The sequence below is a fragment of the Onychomys torridus genome, chromosome 8 (genome assembly GCF_903995425.1).
Source record: "Onychomys torridus chromosome 8, mOncTor1.1, whole genome shotgun sequence".
NCBI lineage: Eukaryota > Metazoa > Chordata > Mammalia > Rodentia > Cricetidae > Onychomys > Onychomys torridus.
In genome coordinates this window covers 88,175,824-88,194,933 of record NC_050450.1, presented here as the reverse complement: position 1 = coordinate 88,194,933, position 19,110 = coordinate 88,175,824, and the positions used below count along the sequence as shown (strand labels likewise).

General features: G+C 49.2%; 2 protein-coding genes across 2 annotated transcripts; both read left to right on the top strand.

Annotated features, from left to right (window-relative positions):
- The first annotated feature begins 8,717 nt into the window (after positions 1–8,717).
- Positions 8,718–13,364, top strand: Krt9 (keratin 9). The gene is made up of 8 exons (XM_036195310.1): positions 8,718–8,979; positions 9,028–9,338; positions 10,483–10,565; positions 10,695–10,851; positions 11,109–11,270; positions 11,873–11,998; positions 12,110–12,333; positions 12,680–13,364. Exons 1-8 carry the CDS (start codon positions 8,718–8,720, stop codon positions 13,362–13,364), a joined length of 2,010 nt encoding a protein of 669 aa, XP_036051203.1.
- Positions 13,365–13,748: 384 nt separating this feature from the next.
- Positions 13,749–18,229, top strand: LOC118588763 (keratin, type I cytoskeletal 9-like). Its single transcript, XM_036195309.1, is given in 9 exon segments — positions 13,749–13,835; positions 13,942–14,024; positions 14,154–14,315; positions 14,570–14,732; positions 15,337–15,462; positions 15,574–15,797; positions 16,145–16,340; positions 16,342–16,966; positions 18,210–18,229. Coding segments are annotated over 9 exon segments (1,686 nt in total).
- The last annotated feature ends 881 nt before the right edge of the window (positions 18,230–19,110 follow it).

Here is a 19,110-nt window from a genome sequence, read left to right as displayed (position 1 = left end):
CTGTGTCAGAGTGTGTATGTGGAGGTTGGAGGACAATTTTGGGGGGTTGGTTCTCTTCTTCTGAGGTGGGTTCTGGGGATTGAACTCAGGTTGTCAGGTTTGAGTGGTACTTCTACCTGCTAAGCCATCTCACTGGCCTTTGGTTAAGGATTCTTAATGATTTTGTGATCCTTTAAGATGACTCTGTATTGGAACTTACAAATTTTCTTTATATCTCCTGTTTCCAAATAAGTATTCATCTTGGTGTGCATTGTTCCGGGGTTCACTAGTTCCCAAGAACTTTGTGAAGTCAGAGTAAGTAAGAAGTCATGTTCTGTTGGTGGTCTTATCTGCCTGGTCTGAGTCAGTCTAGAATTGAGTCTAAGTCAGTTCAGAGAGGTGATTCTCAACATTCCTAATGCTGTGACTCTTTAAGACAGTTCTTCATGTTGTGGTGACTCCCAACCATAAAATTATTTTTATAACTACAATTTTACTACTTTTATGAATTGTAATGTAAATATCTGATATTCAGGATATCTGATATGTGACCCCTGTGAAAAGATCACTCAACCCCCACAGGGGTCTTGACCCATAGTTTGAGGACCTCTGATTTAGAGGAAGTAGATGACCCTTTCCAAGCCTCAGTTTCCACATCTGTAAAATGGGAATGATGATAGCCTGTCTCCTGGTCTTGGGGATGTTGACTGGAAACACAACCTGTAAGAACATTGTCCAGCACAGCGCCTGGAGTCTGTGAGCTCAAGGCACAGGTGTGTTAGTAATGCTGGGTACCATTCATGACAAGCACATTTCCAGAGGCTTCCAGAATAGGCCAAGTGGTTTCTAACCTTGGCGCTGCACTGGATTAGTGACCTTGGAGAGCCTAGCTCTCAGTTTCCTCATTGTGCAATAAGAAGGATGGACCCTGTGTCTTGTTGCTGATACACAAATCTAACAAGTAAATACACCTTCAGATCCAGTCTGACCTCTGAGCCTGATGGGTCACACATGTAACCTAGCACTAGGGAGATGGATCCAGGAGGACTATTGTGAGTTTAAAGCCGGACTGGGCTCCGTAGTGAGGGCACAAGGAGCCACTCCTTGGTGGAGGGGTGACTTTTGCTTTCTCTTGTTGATGACTAAGGAGTAGAAGGGGAGGAGCATTATCTGGGTGTGTGGCAGAGATGCCAGTGGTGGGGAGGGCTCACTGCCCCCGGGTAGGAAAAGAGTTGTCTGGCTCTGTATCCATTTCAATAGCTTGTTCATTTGTCTGAGTAGAGCTGAATGTAGGGGTGGGAATGAAGAAAGACAGTTTGGACAAAGGTGCTAAAACCTTGGACCTGAAAATCTTATCTTCACCAGCTTTGGAGAATTGGGTCAGGATGCCGAGTCCACGTTCCTCTTTCACAAGATGGAGGATAAATACCTTTACTACACAATGCCAAAGGGTTAAATGATTTCATGGAGCCAATGAGCTTAGCGTGGAGCTTGGAGTATAGTGTTCTGTCTGCGGTAGTTCAAGACGAGGCATTATTAATGAAAGGATTGAAGTGTGGTTGGTGTCTCTTGTCCCTACCTACAATGCCAGGAAAGTCAGGACTGGCCTGTGACACTGAAACTTTTGGCATTCTGCAAGGCTGAACTGGGATGAACCTTATCTGAAGGTGTACGTCCTGGAGCTGAAGGACTGGCACCTTAGAGGGGAGGAAAGGCAAGAGAGCTATTTTAGAGATAGGGAAAGGATGGTTCCCAGGCCTTTGAATGGTGGGAACCATGTGAAAATGGGTTTCATGAGACTTGTATGGATGTCGAGCCCCAGATATCAGGATGCCTGTCAGAGCAATAAACTCTCTGTCAAGTATGACATAGACTATAGGGGATGGTTCACACTTGAAGGGTAATCGGGGTTGGACAGAGAGCAAAACACATCCACACTCACTAGTGGAAATGAAAGCCTAGAATGCTACGGATTACTTATGGATCTCTAGTCAACACTCTTCCTGGGATACTTGAGTTTATCCTCCAAAGCAACACACTTTAGAGGAATATGGATGTATGAGTTCTGTAGGCTCTAGTGTGCTGAGAGACACCCTCTGTCCTTGCTTGGATCGCTGTCACTGCTGTTTGGAAGGAACACAGGGAAAAGGCAGACTTGCTTGGGGCCACTTGGCTATAAGCAAGCTCAGAATTGGGGAGTGGGGAAAGGTAAGTGGTGGGCTTGGATTCCAAGGGCCCCAGGAGCAAAGGGCAGGCAGGCATCACAGCAGTTCCGGGATCTCACATGGACACCCTCCCTCTCCTGATTTTTGCCACCATGTTCAGTGGGAAAGGTTAGAGCCAACAACTGATTTCTACTGACGACTAACTCTCTTATTCACAGGGCTAAAAGGCTACAGCATCCACTGGAGACCTGGACTCTGCCCCCACCAGTGAAACAGACCAGAAAAGTAACTTGATAGCACCGCCTAGTGGAAGCAAGAAGGTTGCTTCTCAGAGTCCTGGGGCTAGCCTGATGAGGGCAATGACGCCACACCCCTTTAATATAATTTGGGAGGAGCTACTTTCTCCACCTACTCTGAACGCAGAATGGGGCTGTACTAGGTGGATGGAGATCATCTGTCCTATCTCCTCCTCTAAGGGAGACCATCCTTCCCCAAGTCATACAGTTTGAACCCAGCTACCTCCAGCCCTCAGGTTCCTTGAGGGAGGGACTATGTGTCCTCAACAACACCTACGACACCTACTTGACACAGGCTGTTGATCTTAATTGGGGATCTGGTAGACTAGAAGGATGACTTGGTAATCAGACACCCCATCATCCAGATGGTCCAAGAGGAAGGGCAGAGGTATGCCCACCGTCCCTGAGAATCAGGATAATGTCTTACAGTGTGCTGGGTCTCAGCCCAGCAGTTATTCAGGAACTCATCTAAGCCTCACATGAAGTTGTAAGCATTTTTACCTTCCCAAATCCTTTCCTTGATGAAGTGTGCTGCACTTCAGCCATGCTGATGTCTGATTTGTGATCACTTTCCTTGTTCCACAGCAGGGCATTTGATCCCTCTCTCAGGCTGATTCCTCTATTCTTGCTTGATCACTGTTGCTCTCCCCTCACTCTGGTGGATCTCAGGTGATGGCCCCTGATCCCTCAGACCACACAGCAGGCTTTACTACATGCTTCCTGTTTGGCTATCAATAACATTTACTTCACTTTGGAGTTTTGTATTGACTGGAGGAGTCTGCTTTGTTCTACGGCTGCTCAAGGAGATAAGACTTGCTTATCACTGGTGTGTGTGTGTGTGTGTGTGTGTGTGTGTGTGTGTGTGTGTGTGTGGTATATGTGTCCACATGTACGTGCACATGTGTGTGAGGGTGCACTTGCATGTGTATACATGTGTAGGCCAGGGGTCAAGGTTAAGTTTCTTCCCCACTTACTTTTTAAAACAACATCTCTCTCGAGTCTCCCTCATTTGACTCGACTGGCTAGGAATCCCCTTGCTTGTCTCTGCTTCAACACTGGAGACATAGACACACACTGCCAAACCTAGCTTTTTTTTTTTTTTTTTTTTTTTTTTGCATGGGATCCGAACTCAGGTTCTTGTGCTTATGGGGCAGGTGCCTGACTGACTGAGGCTTGTTCATCGTTTTAGCCTCAGCTAAACTGTAGAACATAGTAGGAGCTCAAGGACCAATGCATCCAAAACTTACCATGGGGAAGCTGGTTCAGGGGTGAGGGGAAACAATATTCCTTACATAGATAGAAGATGCTGGTTTTAGACTCGGGGTGCCTTTGTCTGGTGGGGTCTAGCTAGGTGGGGTGGTGGCAGGTGACTATTCAACATGAAAGAATCACTGTTGACAGACATATGCAGGCACCTCCAGCTGTGCGTCAACCCAGCGTGCCCATGTGCATTGGTGGTTCACCGAGGGATGAGCCCACGAGCCAGGAGAGGAGCTGTGAGTCATACTTGTGTTCCTCCGGCCAGCATCCAGCCTCATTGTGACTCAGGACCTTCTGGCCCCACCTGAGCTCAAGGACACACAGTGGTGGGGAGCAAACAGGGCTAGAGGGGTTGGGTGACTGGATTCAGGCAAGCAGGAGGCTTCTATAGCCAGAGCCAGGCTGGCCTTGCCTCCTCTTAAGTCCCACATACCTCTAGTACGGGACCTGTTCCCTGAGACCTTTCAGGTAGAACCCATTCAGGGTTCCCCTTTCTGTCTCTTTGGTTCTCAAAGTCCTTCTATTCAGCTCCATCTATGCTCCAAGGACAGGGAGTGTATTTGGGAGACTGGTGTGGGGGCCCAATTGACTAAAGGGATGGGCAAACAGTAAACAAGAAGGTTGAATCCAGGTCATCCAGATGGTCCAAGAGCAAGGCAAAAAACATACTTAGTGCCATTCACAGTCAGGATAATATTCCAAAATGTGTTAGATTTTCCCAATATTAGCACAGTCTGGACATGGGCTATAGAGACAGAATTTGTTTTTATGGGGACCCGGGGCAGGGTATCCTGAGCTACATGAGATCTATTCCTTGTTCATTGTCAGGAGGCATGGGAATGGGGATCAGAGGGCAGACCCTGAGCCCTGAGAGGGTGAAAAAACGGGCCGTGCCACACAGCCAGGGATAGGTCTCTCCCTCAGTCTAGGATGGTCAGCTTCCTTATCCCTGGCACTACCTTTCCCATGCCAGGCAGAGCTGGAAGAAGGGAGAAGATGGTGTAAAACTGTAACACCAACGTATGTCTGGCTCACGGGAGTTATCCAGCATGGTTGACTCCTCTTTGGGTTGGAAGTAGATCCAGATGTGGAGAGGAGAAGGAGAACAGGGAGGAGGAAGGAGGGGAAAGAAGGTGGATGTGAAGAGGAGGGTAGATGCTGGGGAGGAGGGGGAGGCAGTGGGGGGAGGGAGACTGGAAAGGAGGGTAGATGAGGGAAGGAGGGGGAGGGGAATGCATGCACACAGACAACTGGGCTTTCCCATCAGGGTCCCTCCATCTTGCAATGTGTTTATGTCCTGGCAAGTCAGCATGCAAGGACTTCCCATGGGGAAGCAGGTGGAGGCCACAAGGATGGGGAGAGTGAGGTTGATGGTGGCCCAGCCTTGCCTCCCTGGCAAGCCACTGATGTCTTCACTGTGCTGTCCCGGGCTGCTCAGTGGGGAGGACTCCATCTCAGGGGTAGAGGCTTTGGAGCCACATACAGAGATGGCCCAGATGGGAGGGGCTGCTTAGGGATTCCTGGATCCAGGCAGAGCATGGTCCAGATAGGTGTAACCTTCAGGGAAAAGCAAGAAGAAGCCAGTAATCCCAGAACTTTGGAACCTGAAGCAGGAGAATCATGAACTCAAGGTCAGCTATACTAGCTAGACCTAACGACAAAACCAAGCCAAGCCCAGCCAAGCTAAACCAAGCCAAACCAAACCTAACAGAATGCATCTGCTAAGATCAAGGTCACAGAAGGGATGCTCTCTCTGAAGCTACCCTCCCCAACTTGGCCCAACCTGTCCTCTACCAGCTCAAGCCCTGGGACTTGGAGTTTCTGTCCAACTGAGATTGGTGATGCCAGTATACCTGTGGCAAAGCTGGGAGAAAGGACACCAGAGTGGGTCTGGGCCTTGGGTCACTTTGAGGGCAGGCCTCGGGTGTTTCCAGTGGAGCCTGTCAGGAATGTGGGCTGAGGTTCAGAACCGTCATGAGGACAGTGATCAGACTCCCCACTAGCCTTGGTCTAAGAGTTTCTCAAGTGTTAGGCTTGCAAAAAAAAAAATGCTATTACCATTCAGTTCTAACCTACTTCATTGTCTATTTTAATTAACATGCTCTGTACCATCCATTTAAATATTTACTTCACTCATTTTGGTAAACTAGCTCACCTTCTGTTCAACAAGCATATTTGTAGCAGAAATCCTGTATTACTACAGAAAAAGAGGAACGTGAGAATCAATTGTCCTTCACAGAAGGCAACGAGGCAGACAGGTCTAACTAGACGCTGTTGCTTCCTGCAGGTTCTGAGCCAGGGTGGGCTTGATTTGCTTGGCTAGAATGATTGACAGGTGTGGAAGCTGCTAAGGGGACTGACTGAGATTTCTTTTCTCAAGAATCAGGAGACTGGAAAACAGAAAGGAGAATGCTTTTCTTACCACACGATCAGTGTTTCTGTTGTTGTCTTGACAGGACCTTGCTATGTATCCTAGGGTGGTCTCTGACTTGCAATTCTAATGCCCCAGCTCCTGGACTGTTCCACCCTGTTATTGGACATAGTCCCCATGCATCACCCAGAAGCATCTCTCATATGCTACTCTTTCTATACCTACCATCCAGAGACCCTCTTCTAGACCCTTGCCAGGAGAAGCCTCGTTACCCATCAGCCACACCTCCAAGGCTTCAGGCCTTCGTCGACCTTCATGAACTTTCTTCCTGTCTTCAGTTCTCTTCTAGCCCTGGGCATCTGTCTGGATTAACTGGTTCTTTCTCTTTCATTCTGTTTTATTGGGATCTTACTTGGAGCAGGCATGGGGTCGGGGCACTGGGGCATGTGCAAGATGAGCCGGTACTGGCTTAGAGAAGACCCTGCTGAGGTTCTGGGAGGAGAGGCATCCTTGCTGCAGTGGGGTGGTGCTGCCGGTGGTAGAGGCCATAAGAGGCAAGGTGGGAACTCAGAACTGGACAAAGGACTAAGTGGGAGTTCAGAGGAGGAGTGCTCAGGAAGAGGAGGCACACAGGTTTGCCAGGCCTGAACAGAGAAGATATGAAAGAATGTTTCAGTGGGAAAGGAACTGCAGGAGTTTGAGGGTTGTTTAGGGAGCACTTTATGACTTGATAGGTGGTTTAGAGAACAGAGAGAAACAGGACAAGGATACCAGGACTGGAGACTGACCATGAGTACCAGGAGCATAGATCTTGTCTTAAGAGTAGAGAGACGTCAGAGGAGACATATTAGAAGGATCATCTCAGGGGCAGTTCAAGAGGTCAAGGGGGCTGATAAGATAGTTCAGTGGGTTGAGGGCACTTGCTACACAAACCTGGAGATCTGAGCTTGAACCTCAGAACCAGAGTGAATGTGGAAGAAGAGAACCCACTCTATAAGCTTCTCTTGACTTGTGTACCAAGGCAGGTGCATCTTTCCCATCATAACACACATTGATTAATTAATGGTTCAAAGATTTAAAAAAGGTCAAGGGGCATGACAGGAGCAAGGAGAGCTGTTGGAAATTGATATCTCAGAGCTAAGGGAGGGGTTGAATGATCAGAAGCAGTCTGATATTTCCTGAGCTGTTTTCATGCCTCCTTTCCTGGGATAGGCAAACCACATTTTGGAGGACAGAACAGGGGCCCAGCATAGGAAAGCAAGTTATCAGATAGCCAGGGAGCAGAGTCTGGGCTGTGCCCAGGTGATCTGGCAGCAGAGCCCACAGCCTCTTTTCCAATCTCTTTTGGCACTGGTGATCAGAATAAGCATGGGGTTTTATCAGGAGCAAGGGAAAGCCACATCCTGGTATCCTGCCAGCCCCAGGGCTGAGCATATGACAGGTACCCAACCAAGGGAAAGTCTGTACTCACTGCGGGACCCTGCAAAAGAATCAGTTCAGAGGCTGAGGAGATGCCTCAGTGGGCAAGGTGCTTGTCATGCAAGGACAAGGACCTGAGTCTGATTGCCAGCACCTAGGCAGAAAGCTGGGCATAGCAGTGTAATCCTACATGGATGCACTGTAATACCTTCTCCTGTTGAGGAGAAGGATCCCTGGGGCTTGTTGGCCAGGTGGTTTTGATGAATCAGTGAGCTCCAGGGATAGTGAGAGACCCTGCCTCCAAAAATAAGGTGGGAAGTGACAGAGGAAGACACTTGACAACTCTGGCCCTTCACATGTGTATATACACATGTGTACACACACGCATCACACCACACACACACACACACACACACACACACACACACACACACACACACTCCTACTTTAAAGCCACCCAACATTGACAGGGCTGTATTTATTGGGTTTGCTATCTTCTCATAGTCTTCTGTGTGAATGCTACACGCTGTTCCAGAACCCTGGAGAATGCACAGCTGTGTACCTATCCCCATCTTTTGGTCACAGCACCCTCTTAGCAAGCTGGCATGTCCTAAGAGCAGAGCCCTGTTTTTCCTGTCAGCCTAAAGGATGCTGACAACCGGCTTTCCCATCTGATAGGGGCTTCACCAGAGCAGCTGTTGGCTTTCTGCTTATCCTGGCAGCTCCCCATGGGCAGGGTATGAACTTTCCCTAGCCTTCACAATAACTTCTGTACCGAGTTGCAGCTCAACCCACAGTGATGACCACCAGGTATGGGCAGAGCGAGTTTAGAGAGTGAGTTTTGATCTTAGATACTGAGAAGGCTGTCTCAGACCTATTGTCAAGGTCAGTCAGACACCAGACTGTAGGATATAGGTCACCCCCTCAGCAACAGGGCTGATTTATGGTGCCCTTGACAGCCTAATATCATCAAATTACCCCACACAATGGAGAGAGGCTGGGCTGCTGACGGGCAGTCACCAAGGGACGCAGAGCCTGGGGCTTCCCTGCTGCTCCCATACCCTAGACCTTTTCTGAGTCCATGGCGGGGGGGAAGCTGGCACAGAGTGAGGGCACACCCAGGCGTGCCACCTTTAGCAGGGGGTATAAGTAAGCAGCTCCAGGGATGGCTCAGTACCCAGCAACCCTGAGACCGCTTCCTGCCTACGGACTCCAGCAGGCAGCATCATGAGTTGCAGACAGATGGCCTCAACTTTCTGGGGTCGCAGCAGCAGCAGCAGCAGCTGCGGTGGTGGCGGAGGAGGCAGATTGGGCAGTGGAGGCAGCATGCGATCTTCTTTCAGTCGCTCCTCCAGGGCTGGTGGAGGAGGGGGCCGCTTTAGCTCTTCCAGTGGCTTTGGTGGGGGTGGCCTTTCGGCCTGTGGCAGTGGAGGTGGTGGCAGCTATGGTGGAGGATCTGGAGGGGGCTTTAGTGCAGGGAGTTCAGGTGGTATGTTTGGGGGAGGAGGTTCTAAGGGCTTTGGTGGTGGCTCTGGAGGTGGCTTTGGTGGTGGCTTTGGAGGTGGCTTTGGTGGTGGCTCTGGAGGTGGCTTTGGTGGTGGCTCTGGAGGTGGCTTTGGTGGTGGCTCTGGAGGTGGCGAAGGTGGTATTCTGAATACCAATGAGAAGGTCGTCATGCAGAATCTCAATTCCCGTTTGGCCTCCTACATGGATAAAGTACAGGAACTGGAGCAGGACAACACCACTCTGGAGAAACAGATCCAGGAATGGTATTCAAAGAAGGGGTCCAGAATCTTCCAGAAGGATTACTCTAATTTCTACAACACTATTGAAGACCTGAAGGACAGGGTATGTACAAGGATCAAATCTCTGTCTCTCTCTCCTTCCTTCCCTCTCTTTCTCACCCTCTCTCACAAAAAGGTAAGATGCTAGAATCCAAGCAAAGCCATACCAGGGAACCACTTTTTAAAAACTACACTTTCATCACAAATGAACTTGTGCTTGGTTTCTAAGGTCTTAGGGACTTGGGCTTGGATTTGAACTCTGGTATTTCATTTTGAGTTTGGACAGAGCAGGGAGGAAGCTTGGATTAATACAAGTTGGGCTGGGACCTGACCGGAGCTTCCTTTCGACTTGGTTTTAAGTCAGCCTTACCCTTCCTTTTCCATTCATCTTGGGCTCTGAGGGGCCCTTCTTAACCTTTCCAGGTCCTCAGGACTCAGATATATAGGCTGATTGATCAGTGATGGAGAGAATCTCTAATTGTGAGGATGATACCCATCTATCCAGCCGTTCATTCATCCATCCACTCATCCATCCATCCATCCATCCATCCATCCATCCATCCACCCACCCACCCACCCATCCATCCATCCAACCAACCATCTGCACACCTACTTATTCATCCACTAACTTAAGTGGTTGGCTACCCTCTGTGTTTCGCTGAGTAGCCAGAGGTAGCCCACACTCAGCCTCCACCCTAAAGGAGTCCACAGTTGGGTTCCTTGCTGTTCTCACTTACCCCTTCTGCTCTTAGATCTTTGTATTTCTGAATGTGCTCTTTCTTCAGCTGCAGATCTCTTTCATCCATCTACTTACATGCAATCTTAGCTGTCTTTCAGGACCTGGTTCAGAGGTCATCTCCTTTCTAAGGTCTTTCCTGCTTTCCCAGGACAGCCAAAGCCATCTCAACTTTTCATGACTCTTTGGGATAATTTGGAATCTGTGAGCAATGGTGAGCTCCTTGGGATTTGTCCTATACCCTACACTGCCTTTGCAGAAGATCTTCAAATATTTGCTGAATGAGTGAAAACCACACTGTGCACATCCAGTGTGGGGGCCATGCAACATACACGTTGATGGAAAAGTCCTCTTGCTCCCTGGACACTGTGGATGGGATTATCTCCTCTGCTGACTATGTCTGGCCTCTTCTTCTCTCTGAAGTTGGTCATATCAAGGGAGCATGGCCCATTCATGCAATCTTCTCTTTCAGATTATAGACCTCACAATGAGGAACAATAAAACACTCCTGGACATGGACAACACTCGCATGACTATGGATGACTTCAGAATTAAGTGAGTCTTGCTCCCCTCCTCCTCCCTCTACAGTTGTTCTCAATTCCTTGGCCCTGAGTTGCAGAGCTCTGGAGGTCCCAGTAGGGTTGGTACCCTCTTGATCATTCTCTACCCATGGCTGGCCTGCAGATTTGAAATGGAGCAGACCTTGCGGCAAGGGGTGGAGGCTGATATCAACGGCCTGCAGAAGGTGTTGGAAGGTCTGAAGATGGAGAAATCTGATCTGGAGATACAACTTGATACTCTGGAGGATGAGCTGAACGCTGTTAAGAAGAATCACCAGGAGGTAGGTTAATGCTCCCTTGGCTTAGTGGGTGCAGAGGGGAGCAGAAAGCTGGAGATAGCAGGGGGTGCTGTGGAGCACTGACTGCAAGATCTCTCTTCTTCACTCTCCCAGCTCCTGACAGCTAGCTGGCCTTCAGTGGCAGTCATGCTTTGATTTTACAATGGTGTTCTTTGCACTCTGAGAAGACTTGTGGGAGAGGGTTGAAAGATGGCAGGAAGGATCCCACTCCATCCTCATGTGCTCTTCTTCTTTGGCAGGAAATGAAGCAACTGACAGGTCAGAATGATGGAGATGTTAGTGTGGAGATAAATGTTGCCCCTGGCACAGATCTCACCCAGGTCCTCAATAACATGCGTGAAGAGTACGAGCAACTCATTTCTAAGAACCGGCAGGACATTGAGCAACACTATGAGTCCAAGGTGAGCAGAGTGCGCTGCCTATTCTGTTTTCTAACCCTCCTTCCACATCCTTCCCCCCTTTTCTCATCCCTCATCCTTCTACCTCTTCATCTCTCAGCATAGCTCTACCTAGCTATCCATCCTCCGATGGATGCCACACATCCTTCTTCCTTTGTCACACACAGATGCAACTGTGGAGTGGTTGTTTAGAGCATGGGCAACTCACTATAATCCTATGTGATGGAAGCCTCTAGTAGAGACATACAGCATCTTCCACAGTTTCATGACTTTACACTGAGTTCCATGCCTGCTTCCTTCCTCCCTGGGTCTCCAAAGTTTGGCACAGAGCTTGGTAGAGAAAGGCATGCCATTCTGCATGTATGCAAGGAAATAAGATTACAAGATAGTTCTGGGACATAGTATGAAGGGCCTTGAAGCCTTGTTGAAAAGGAATATGATGTTTAGAGGATTGGGCAACCTGGCTAATGGCACCCAGAATCCAGTGGCTTATCCTTGGCTTGGTCTCAGCCTTGGTTTTAAAGGTGAAGGTCCTGGTGAATGAGGCACGGTCTTTTCCACAGATCTTTGCGCCACCTGTTCCTAACTGAGCCTTTGGTTTGCAGATGACCCAGATTGAACAAGAGGTGACCAACAGTGGCCAAGAGATGGAGACCAACATGAAGGAGGTGTCCCAGCTCCGGCACAGCATCCAGGAGTCGGAAATTGAGCTGCAGACTCAGCTTAGCACGGTTGGTAGTCCTATTCTAGATTTGCTGCCAGGGCAGGGCACGGGATGGCTTTACAGAATCCTCAGGATGGGACAGGATCAGAACATCCTAAAGTCTCCTCTTGCTCCCTAGAAATTGGCCTTGGAGAAGGCTTTGGAAGACACAAGGAACCGCTACTGTGGCCAGCTGCAACAGATTCAGGAACAGATCAGTCAGGTGGAGGCCCAGCTTGCTGAGCTCCGGGAAGAAACTGAGTGTCAGAACCAGGAATATGGCATTCTGCTAGGCATCAAGACACGGCTGGAAAAAGAAATTCAGACTTACCGCAGCCTCCTTGAAGGCGGCCAGCAAGACTTGTAGGTTCAGGAGTCTGTAGACTCTACATTGTGGAATGTCATAGGAATCCTTGGGCTTCTGGTACCATTTCTAGCCTTCTTAATAGAAGCCACTAGATAAGTTCTTGCATGCAAGGGTCTGATGGACTGGGGCCTTCATCCCATGTGTATGTAATTTGGGGGAGCACTCGGGGCTTTTGAGCATTGGAAAGGAGAATGGTAACAGTGTGAGAGAGGGGTTACTACTGCTCCAGGGAGGGAAGGGTACTCTTCCCCCCCAGCTGGGATGCCTCAGTTCACACTTGAGTCTTGATTCTGTCCAGATTCATTCTTGTATATGTACCTATGTATTTTCCTTTATCCTCAGTGAATCTTCTGGAGCTGGACAAATTGGCTTTGGAAGTGGCAAAGGAAGACGAAGAGGAAGTGGAGGCAGCTATGGAGGAGGAAGTGGAGGCAGCTATGGAGGAGGAAGTGGGGGCAGCTATGGAGGAGGAAGTGGGGGCAGCTATGGAGGGGGAAGTGGAGGGGGAAGTGGGGGCAGTTATGGAGGAGGAAGTGGAGGGGGAAGTGGGGGCAGTTATGGAGGAGGAAGTGGAGGCAGCTATGGAGGAGGAAGTGGAGGGGGAAGTGGGGGCAGTTATGGAGGAGGAAGTGGGGGCAGCTATGGAGGAGGAAGTGGGGGCAGCCAGGGTGGAAAAAGTGGAGGCAGCCATGGAGGAGGAAGTGGAGGCAGCCATGGAGGAGGAAGTGGAGGCAGCCATGGAGGAGGAAGTGGGGGCAGCCATGGAGGAGGAAGTGGAGGCAGCCAGGGTGGAAAAAGTGGAAGCAGCCATGGTGGAGGAAGTGGAGGAAGCTACGGTGGAGGAAGCAGTTCTGGGGGAGGCAGTGGAGGAAGTTATGGTGGAGGAAGTGGATCTAGGGGAGGAAGTGGAGGTGGCCAAAGTAGAGGAGGTGGCTCTAAGGGAAGTAGTGGAGCAGCTATGGTGGAGGAAGTCATCCATCCATCCAACCAACCATCTGCACACCTACTTATTCATCCACTAACTTAAGTGGTTGGCTACCCTCTGTGTTTCGCTGAGTAGCCAGAGGTAGCCCACACTCAGCCTCCACCCTAAAGGAGTCCACAGTTGGGTTCCTTGCTGTTCTCACTTACCCCTTCTGCTCTTAGATCTTTGTATTTCTGAATGTGCTCTTTCTTCAGCTGCAGATCTCTTTCATCCATCTACTTACATGCAATCTTAGCTGTCCTTCAGGACCTGGTTCAGAGGTCATCTCCTTTCTAAGGTCTTTCCTGCTTTCCCAGGACAGCCAAAGCCATCTCAACTTTTCATGACTCTTTGGGGATAATTTGGAATCTGTGAGCAATGGTGAGCTCCTTGGGATTTGTCCTATACCCTACACTGCCTTTGCAGAAGATCTTCAAAATTTGCTGAATGAGTGAAAACCACACTGTGCACATCCAGTGTGGGGGCCATGCAACATACACGTTGATGGAAAAGTCCTCTTGCTCCCTGGACACTGTGGATGGGATTATCTCCCTCTGCTGACTATGTCTGGCCTCTTCTTCTCTCTGAAGTTGGTCATATCAAGGGAGCATGGCCCATTCATGCAATCTTCTCTTTTCAGATTATAGACCTCACAATGAGGAACAATAAAACACTCCTGGACATGGACAACACTCGCATGACTATGGATGACTTCAGAATTAAGTGAGTCTTGCTCCCCTCCTCCTCCCTCTACAGTTGTTCTCAATTCCTTGGCCCTGAGTTGCAGAGCTCTGGAGGTCCCAGTAGGGTTGGTACCCTCTTGATCATTCTCTACCCATGGCTGGCCTGCAGATTTGAAATGGAGCAGACCTTGCGGCAAGGGGTGGAGGCTGATATCAACGGCCTGCAGAAGGTGTTGGAAGGTCTGAAGATGGAGAAATCTGATCTGGAGATACAACTTGATACTCTGGAGGATGAGCTGAACGCTGTTAAGAAAGAATCACCAGGAGGTAGGTTAATGCTCCCTTGGCTTAGTGGGTGCAGAGGGGAGCAGAAAGCTGGAGATAGCAGGGGGTGCTGTGGAGCACTGACTGCAAGATCTCTCTTCTTCACTCTCCCAGCTCCTGACAGCTAGCTGGCCTTCAGTGGCAGTCATGCTTTGATTTTACCAATGGTGTTCTTTGCACTCTGAGAAGACTTGTGGGAGAGGGTTGAAAGATGGCAGGAAGGATCCCACTCCATCCTCATGTGCTCTTCTTCTTTGGCAGGGAAATGAAGCAACTGACAGGTCAGAATGATGGAGATGTTAGTGTGGAGATAAATGTTGCCCCTGGCACAGATCTCACCCAGGTCCTCAATAACATGCGTGAAGAGTACGAGCAACTCATTTCTAAGAACCGGCAGGACATTGAGCAACACTATGAGTCCAAGGTGAGCAGAGTGCGCTGCCTATTCTGTTTTCTAACCCTCCTTCCACATCCTTCCCCCCTTTTCTCATCCCTCATCCTTCTACCTCTTCATCTCTCAGCATAGCTCTACCTAGCTATCCATCCTCCGATGGATGCCACACATCCTTCTTCCTTTGTCACACACAGATGCAACTGTGGAGTGGTTGTTTAGAGCATGGGCAACTCACTATAATCCTATGTGATGGAAGCCTCTAGTAGAGACATACAGCATCTTCCACAGTTTCATGACTTTACACTGAGTTCCATGCCTGCTTCCTTCCTCCCTGGGTCTCCAAAGTTTGGCACAGAGCTTGGTAGAGAAAGGCATGCCATTCTGCATGTATGCAAGGAAATAAGATTACAAGATAGTTCTGGGACATAGTATGAAGGGCCTTGAAGCCTTGTTGAAAAGGAATATGATGTTTAGAGGATTGGGCAACCTGGCTAATGGCACCCAGAATCCAGTGGCTTATCCTTGGCTTGGTCTCAGCCTTGGTTTTTAAAGGTGAAGGTCCTGGTGAATGAGGCACGGTCTTTTCCACAGATCTTTGCGCCACCTGTTCCTAACTGAGCCTTTGGGTTTGCAGATGACCCAGATTGAACAAGAGGTGACCAACAGTGGCCAAGAGATGGAGACCAACATGAAGGAGGTGTCCCAGCTCCGGCACAGCATCCAGGAGTCGGAAATTGAGCTGCAGACTCAGCTTAGCACGGTTGGTAGTCCTATTCTAGATTTGCTGCCAGGGCAGGGCACGGGATGGCTTTACAGAATCCTCAGGATGGGACAGGATCAGAACATCCTAAAGTCTCCTCTTGCTCCCTAGAAATTGGCCTTGGAGAAGGCTTTGGAAGACACAAGGAACCGCTACTGTGGCCAGCTGCAACAGATTCAGGAACAGATCAGTCAGGTGGAGGCCCAGCTTGCTGAGCTCCGGGAAGAAACTGAGTGTCAGAACCAGGAATATGGCATTCTGCTAGGCATCAAGACACGGCTGGAAAAAGAAATTCAGACTTACCGCAGCCTCCTTGAAGGCGGCCAGCAAGACTTGTAGGTTCAGGAGTCTGTAGACTCTACATTGTGGAATGTCATAGGAATCCTTGGGCTTCTGGTACCATTTCTAGCCTTCTTAATAGAAGCCACTAGATAAGTTCTTGCATGCAAGGGTCTGATGGACTGGGGCCTTCATCCCATGTGTATGTAATTTGGGGGGAGCACTCGGGGCTTTTGAGCATTGGAAAGGAGAATGGTAACAGTGTGAGAGAGGGGTTACTACTGCTCCAGGGAGGGAAGGGTACTCTTCCCCCCCAGCTGGGATGCCTCAGTTCACACTTGAGTCTTGATTCTGTCCAGATTCATTCTTGTATATGTACCTATGTATTTTCCTTTATCCTCAGTGAATCTTCTGGAGCTGGACAAATTGGCTTTGGAAGTGGCAAAGGAAGACGAAGAGGAAGTGGAGGCAGCTATGGAGGAGGAAGTGGAGGCAGCTATGGAGGAGGAAGTGGGGGCAGCTATGGAGGAGGAAGTGGGGGCAGCTATGGAGGGGGAAGTGGAGGGGGAAGTGGGGGCAGTTATGGAGGAGGAAGGAAGTGGAGGGGGAAGTGGGGGCAGTTATGGAGGAGGAAGTGGAGGCAGCTATGGAGGAGGAAGTGGAGGGGGAAGTGGGGGCAGTTATGGAGGAGGAAGTGGGGGCAGCTATGGAGGAGGAAGTGGGGGCAGCCAGGGTGGAAAAAGTGGAGGCAGCCATGGAGGAGGAAGTGGAGGCAGCCATGGAGGAGGAAGTGGAGGCAGCCATGGAGGAGGAAGTGGGGGCAGCCATGGAGGAGGAAGTGGAGGCAGCCAGGGTGGAAAAAGTGGAAGCAGCCATGGTGGAGGAAGTGGAGGAAGCTACGGTGGAGGAAGCAGTTCTGGGGGAGGCAGTGGAGGAAGTTATGGTGGAGGAAGTGGATCTAGGGGAGGAAGTGGAGGTGGCCAAAGTAGAGGAGGTGGCTCTAAGGGAAGTAGTGGAGGCAGCTATGGTGGAGGAAGTAGTTCAGGAGGAGGAAGTGGAGGCAGCTATGGTGGAGGAAGTGGTTCAGGAGGAGGAAGTGGAGGCAGCTATGGTGGAGGAAGTGGTTCAGGAGGAGGAAGTGGAGGCAGCCGTGGTGGAGGAGACAGAAGGCCATCTCAGTCCCAGTCTTCCTCAAAATCTGCTGACTGTGATGACGATTCACCTGGTAAGGAATTATTGAATTCACAGTCCTGTGCACCTAGGCGACTCTCCTTTTTTTTTGTATGTATCTTTGGACTTTTTTGGGGGAAATTGCAGGTTCTGAACAGGAACAGATTTTAGGAAAGTCTCTAGTAAACTAGTCTAGACCCTTACTTGGTTCTTAACTGACCATTGTATGAAATTAAATCTGCACATGGCCTGAGTCTCAGTAATTAGAGGAGATGGATTGAAAATTGTACACTGTCATACTATTGCAGCCTAGAGATAGGGTTACTTATGGAAAATGAGGTTCAGAAGGAGCAAGTGATTTTCTCATAACTGTACAATTTCCACATGATGGGTGCAGCTGGGACTCCATGGCCAGTGCCTTCAGTCATCAGTAGATGGGAGGCCTAGATCAACACAAGGGCAAAGAGATTCAGAGGTCTTAGTCAATTGCCAGTGAATACAACCAGTGCATGTAACACCTGTTGAAGGGAGTCAGTAACTGGTGCCATGGCCTGCCTCTAAAAAGGACGCATGTAGGTGAGGTGGTCTCCAGGTCATGGAATAATTTCTACATACAAATTGAATTTAATGCTGTAAAAATTCAATATCTGGGCTGGAGATATGGCTCAGCAGTTAAGAGCATTTGCTGCTTTTGTAGAGGACCAGAGTTCAATTCTCAGTACCCATGGTGGTTCCCAACCATCGAGAACTCCAGTTCCAGGGGATCCCATAGCCTTTTCTGCCTTCTGAGAGTGCCAGGCACACAGACGGTGCATAAACATCCTTGGAGGCAAAATACCCATGTACATAGATAAGTAAAACCATTGAGCTTTAAGCTAGGGTTTCATCTTTAAAAAAATCCAACATGATGTTATAGTAAATGTCTGGATAACAACTCTGCATTGTATAGCTCAGAGAAGTCTTTTGGTATCAGGGAACTGCTCCTTTACAAGGTGTCTTGTGCATTTTGCATGTTCAGTTGCTATGCAGGGGCATGGATGTGCACCTAGGGATGAGGTTGGGGTTATCTTACTGAATTTACTGACAAGGCTGTGGGATGGTGAATGGGGCCAGTCCATGGACTCTCCATCCTCGGAGTTGCTGCAGGAGAGATTGGGAATTGGATTGGGCCACAGTTCTTCCAGCTCAGGGTTCTCCAGCTCTATGAGATCCAGGCTTCTTGCTCCTAGTTTCTTCATCATTTTGTAAGTCTCTACCCAAAGCCTCTCTTCTTACTACTGTCTCTCTCCCCCCTACAGGCTACCATATGCGATACTAGAGCCCTGGTCAACTTTCTCCACCCAGCCCCAGCTGAGACTGCCCCAGGAGGGCAGAACCTACATGAAGCACGTTCACTGAATCTCAACATCAAGATGAGCTGGCAACAAGCCGGGGTCCCTGTTTGGAACTGGATGGAGTTGGCATTGTGCCTCTGGACATCTATTGGCTGTGTCCCTTGCTGGGGAGGCTTCATGGCTGGGGAGAACTTAATTCTTCCGTGTGTCCTGGGGGTGGCCCCACTCCCTTCCTTATCCTGACTTCCTAATAAAGTTCTCCTATTGCAAATTAAACTTGGACTCTGACGTGTTTGTCATCTGAGTGTAAGTAGTGGGATGTTTTGATCTCGGTTGTGAACTTGATTGGATTGGTAATCTCTTGGGAGGTAGTAATGCTCCTTTGGGTGTGTCTGTGAATACATCTCCAGAGATAATTGACTAGGGGGATGAAGATCCATGTTGAATATGGGTGACACCATCCTGTAGGCTGAGCCCATGGATGGAATAAAAAAAAGGAGATGTCCAATTAGCATATACAGTCTGTCTGTCTCACATACAGTCTACCTGTCTTCCAACTACACCTTTGTGCCATGATTTGAGCTACCACATGCTCCCTAAACTCTTTCCTCCTTTTATCTTTTCTTTGTTTTTATAAAGATTCATTATTTTTATTTATGTGTATGTTATGTGCCTAGATGAGTTACATGTACCACATGCCTGCAGGTTCCTGTGGAGACCAGAGGGTGTCAGATCCTCTGGAACTGGAATTAGAGGTGGCAGATAGCCACCTGATATGGGTGCCAAGAACTGAATCTTCGCCTGCTGCAAGAGTGGTAAATGCCCTTAACCACTCAGCTATCCCTCCAGCCCCATCTTTTCATGT

Coding starts and splice junctions, on each gene's coding strand:
- Krt9 (XM_036195310.1), top strand. CDS start 8,718: ATGAGTTGCAGACAGATGGCCTCAACTTTCTGGGGTCGCAGCAGCAGC. Junction 8,980..9,027: donor TAGTGCAGGGAGTTCAGGTG/GTATGTTTGGGG, acceptor GTGGCTCTGGAG/GTGGCTTTGGTGGTGGCTTT. Junction 10,566..10,694: donor ATGGATGACTTCAGAATTAA/GTGAGTCTTGCT, acceptor GCTGGCCTGCAG/ATTTGAAATGGAGCAGACCT.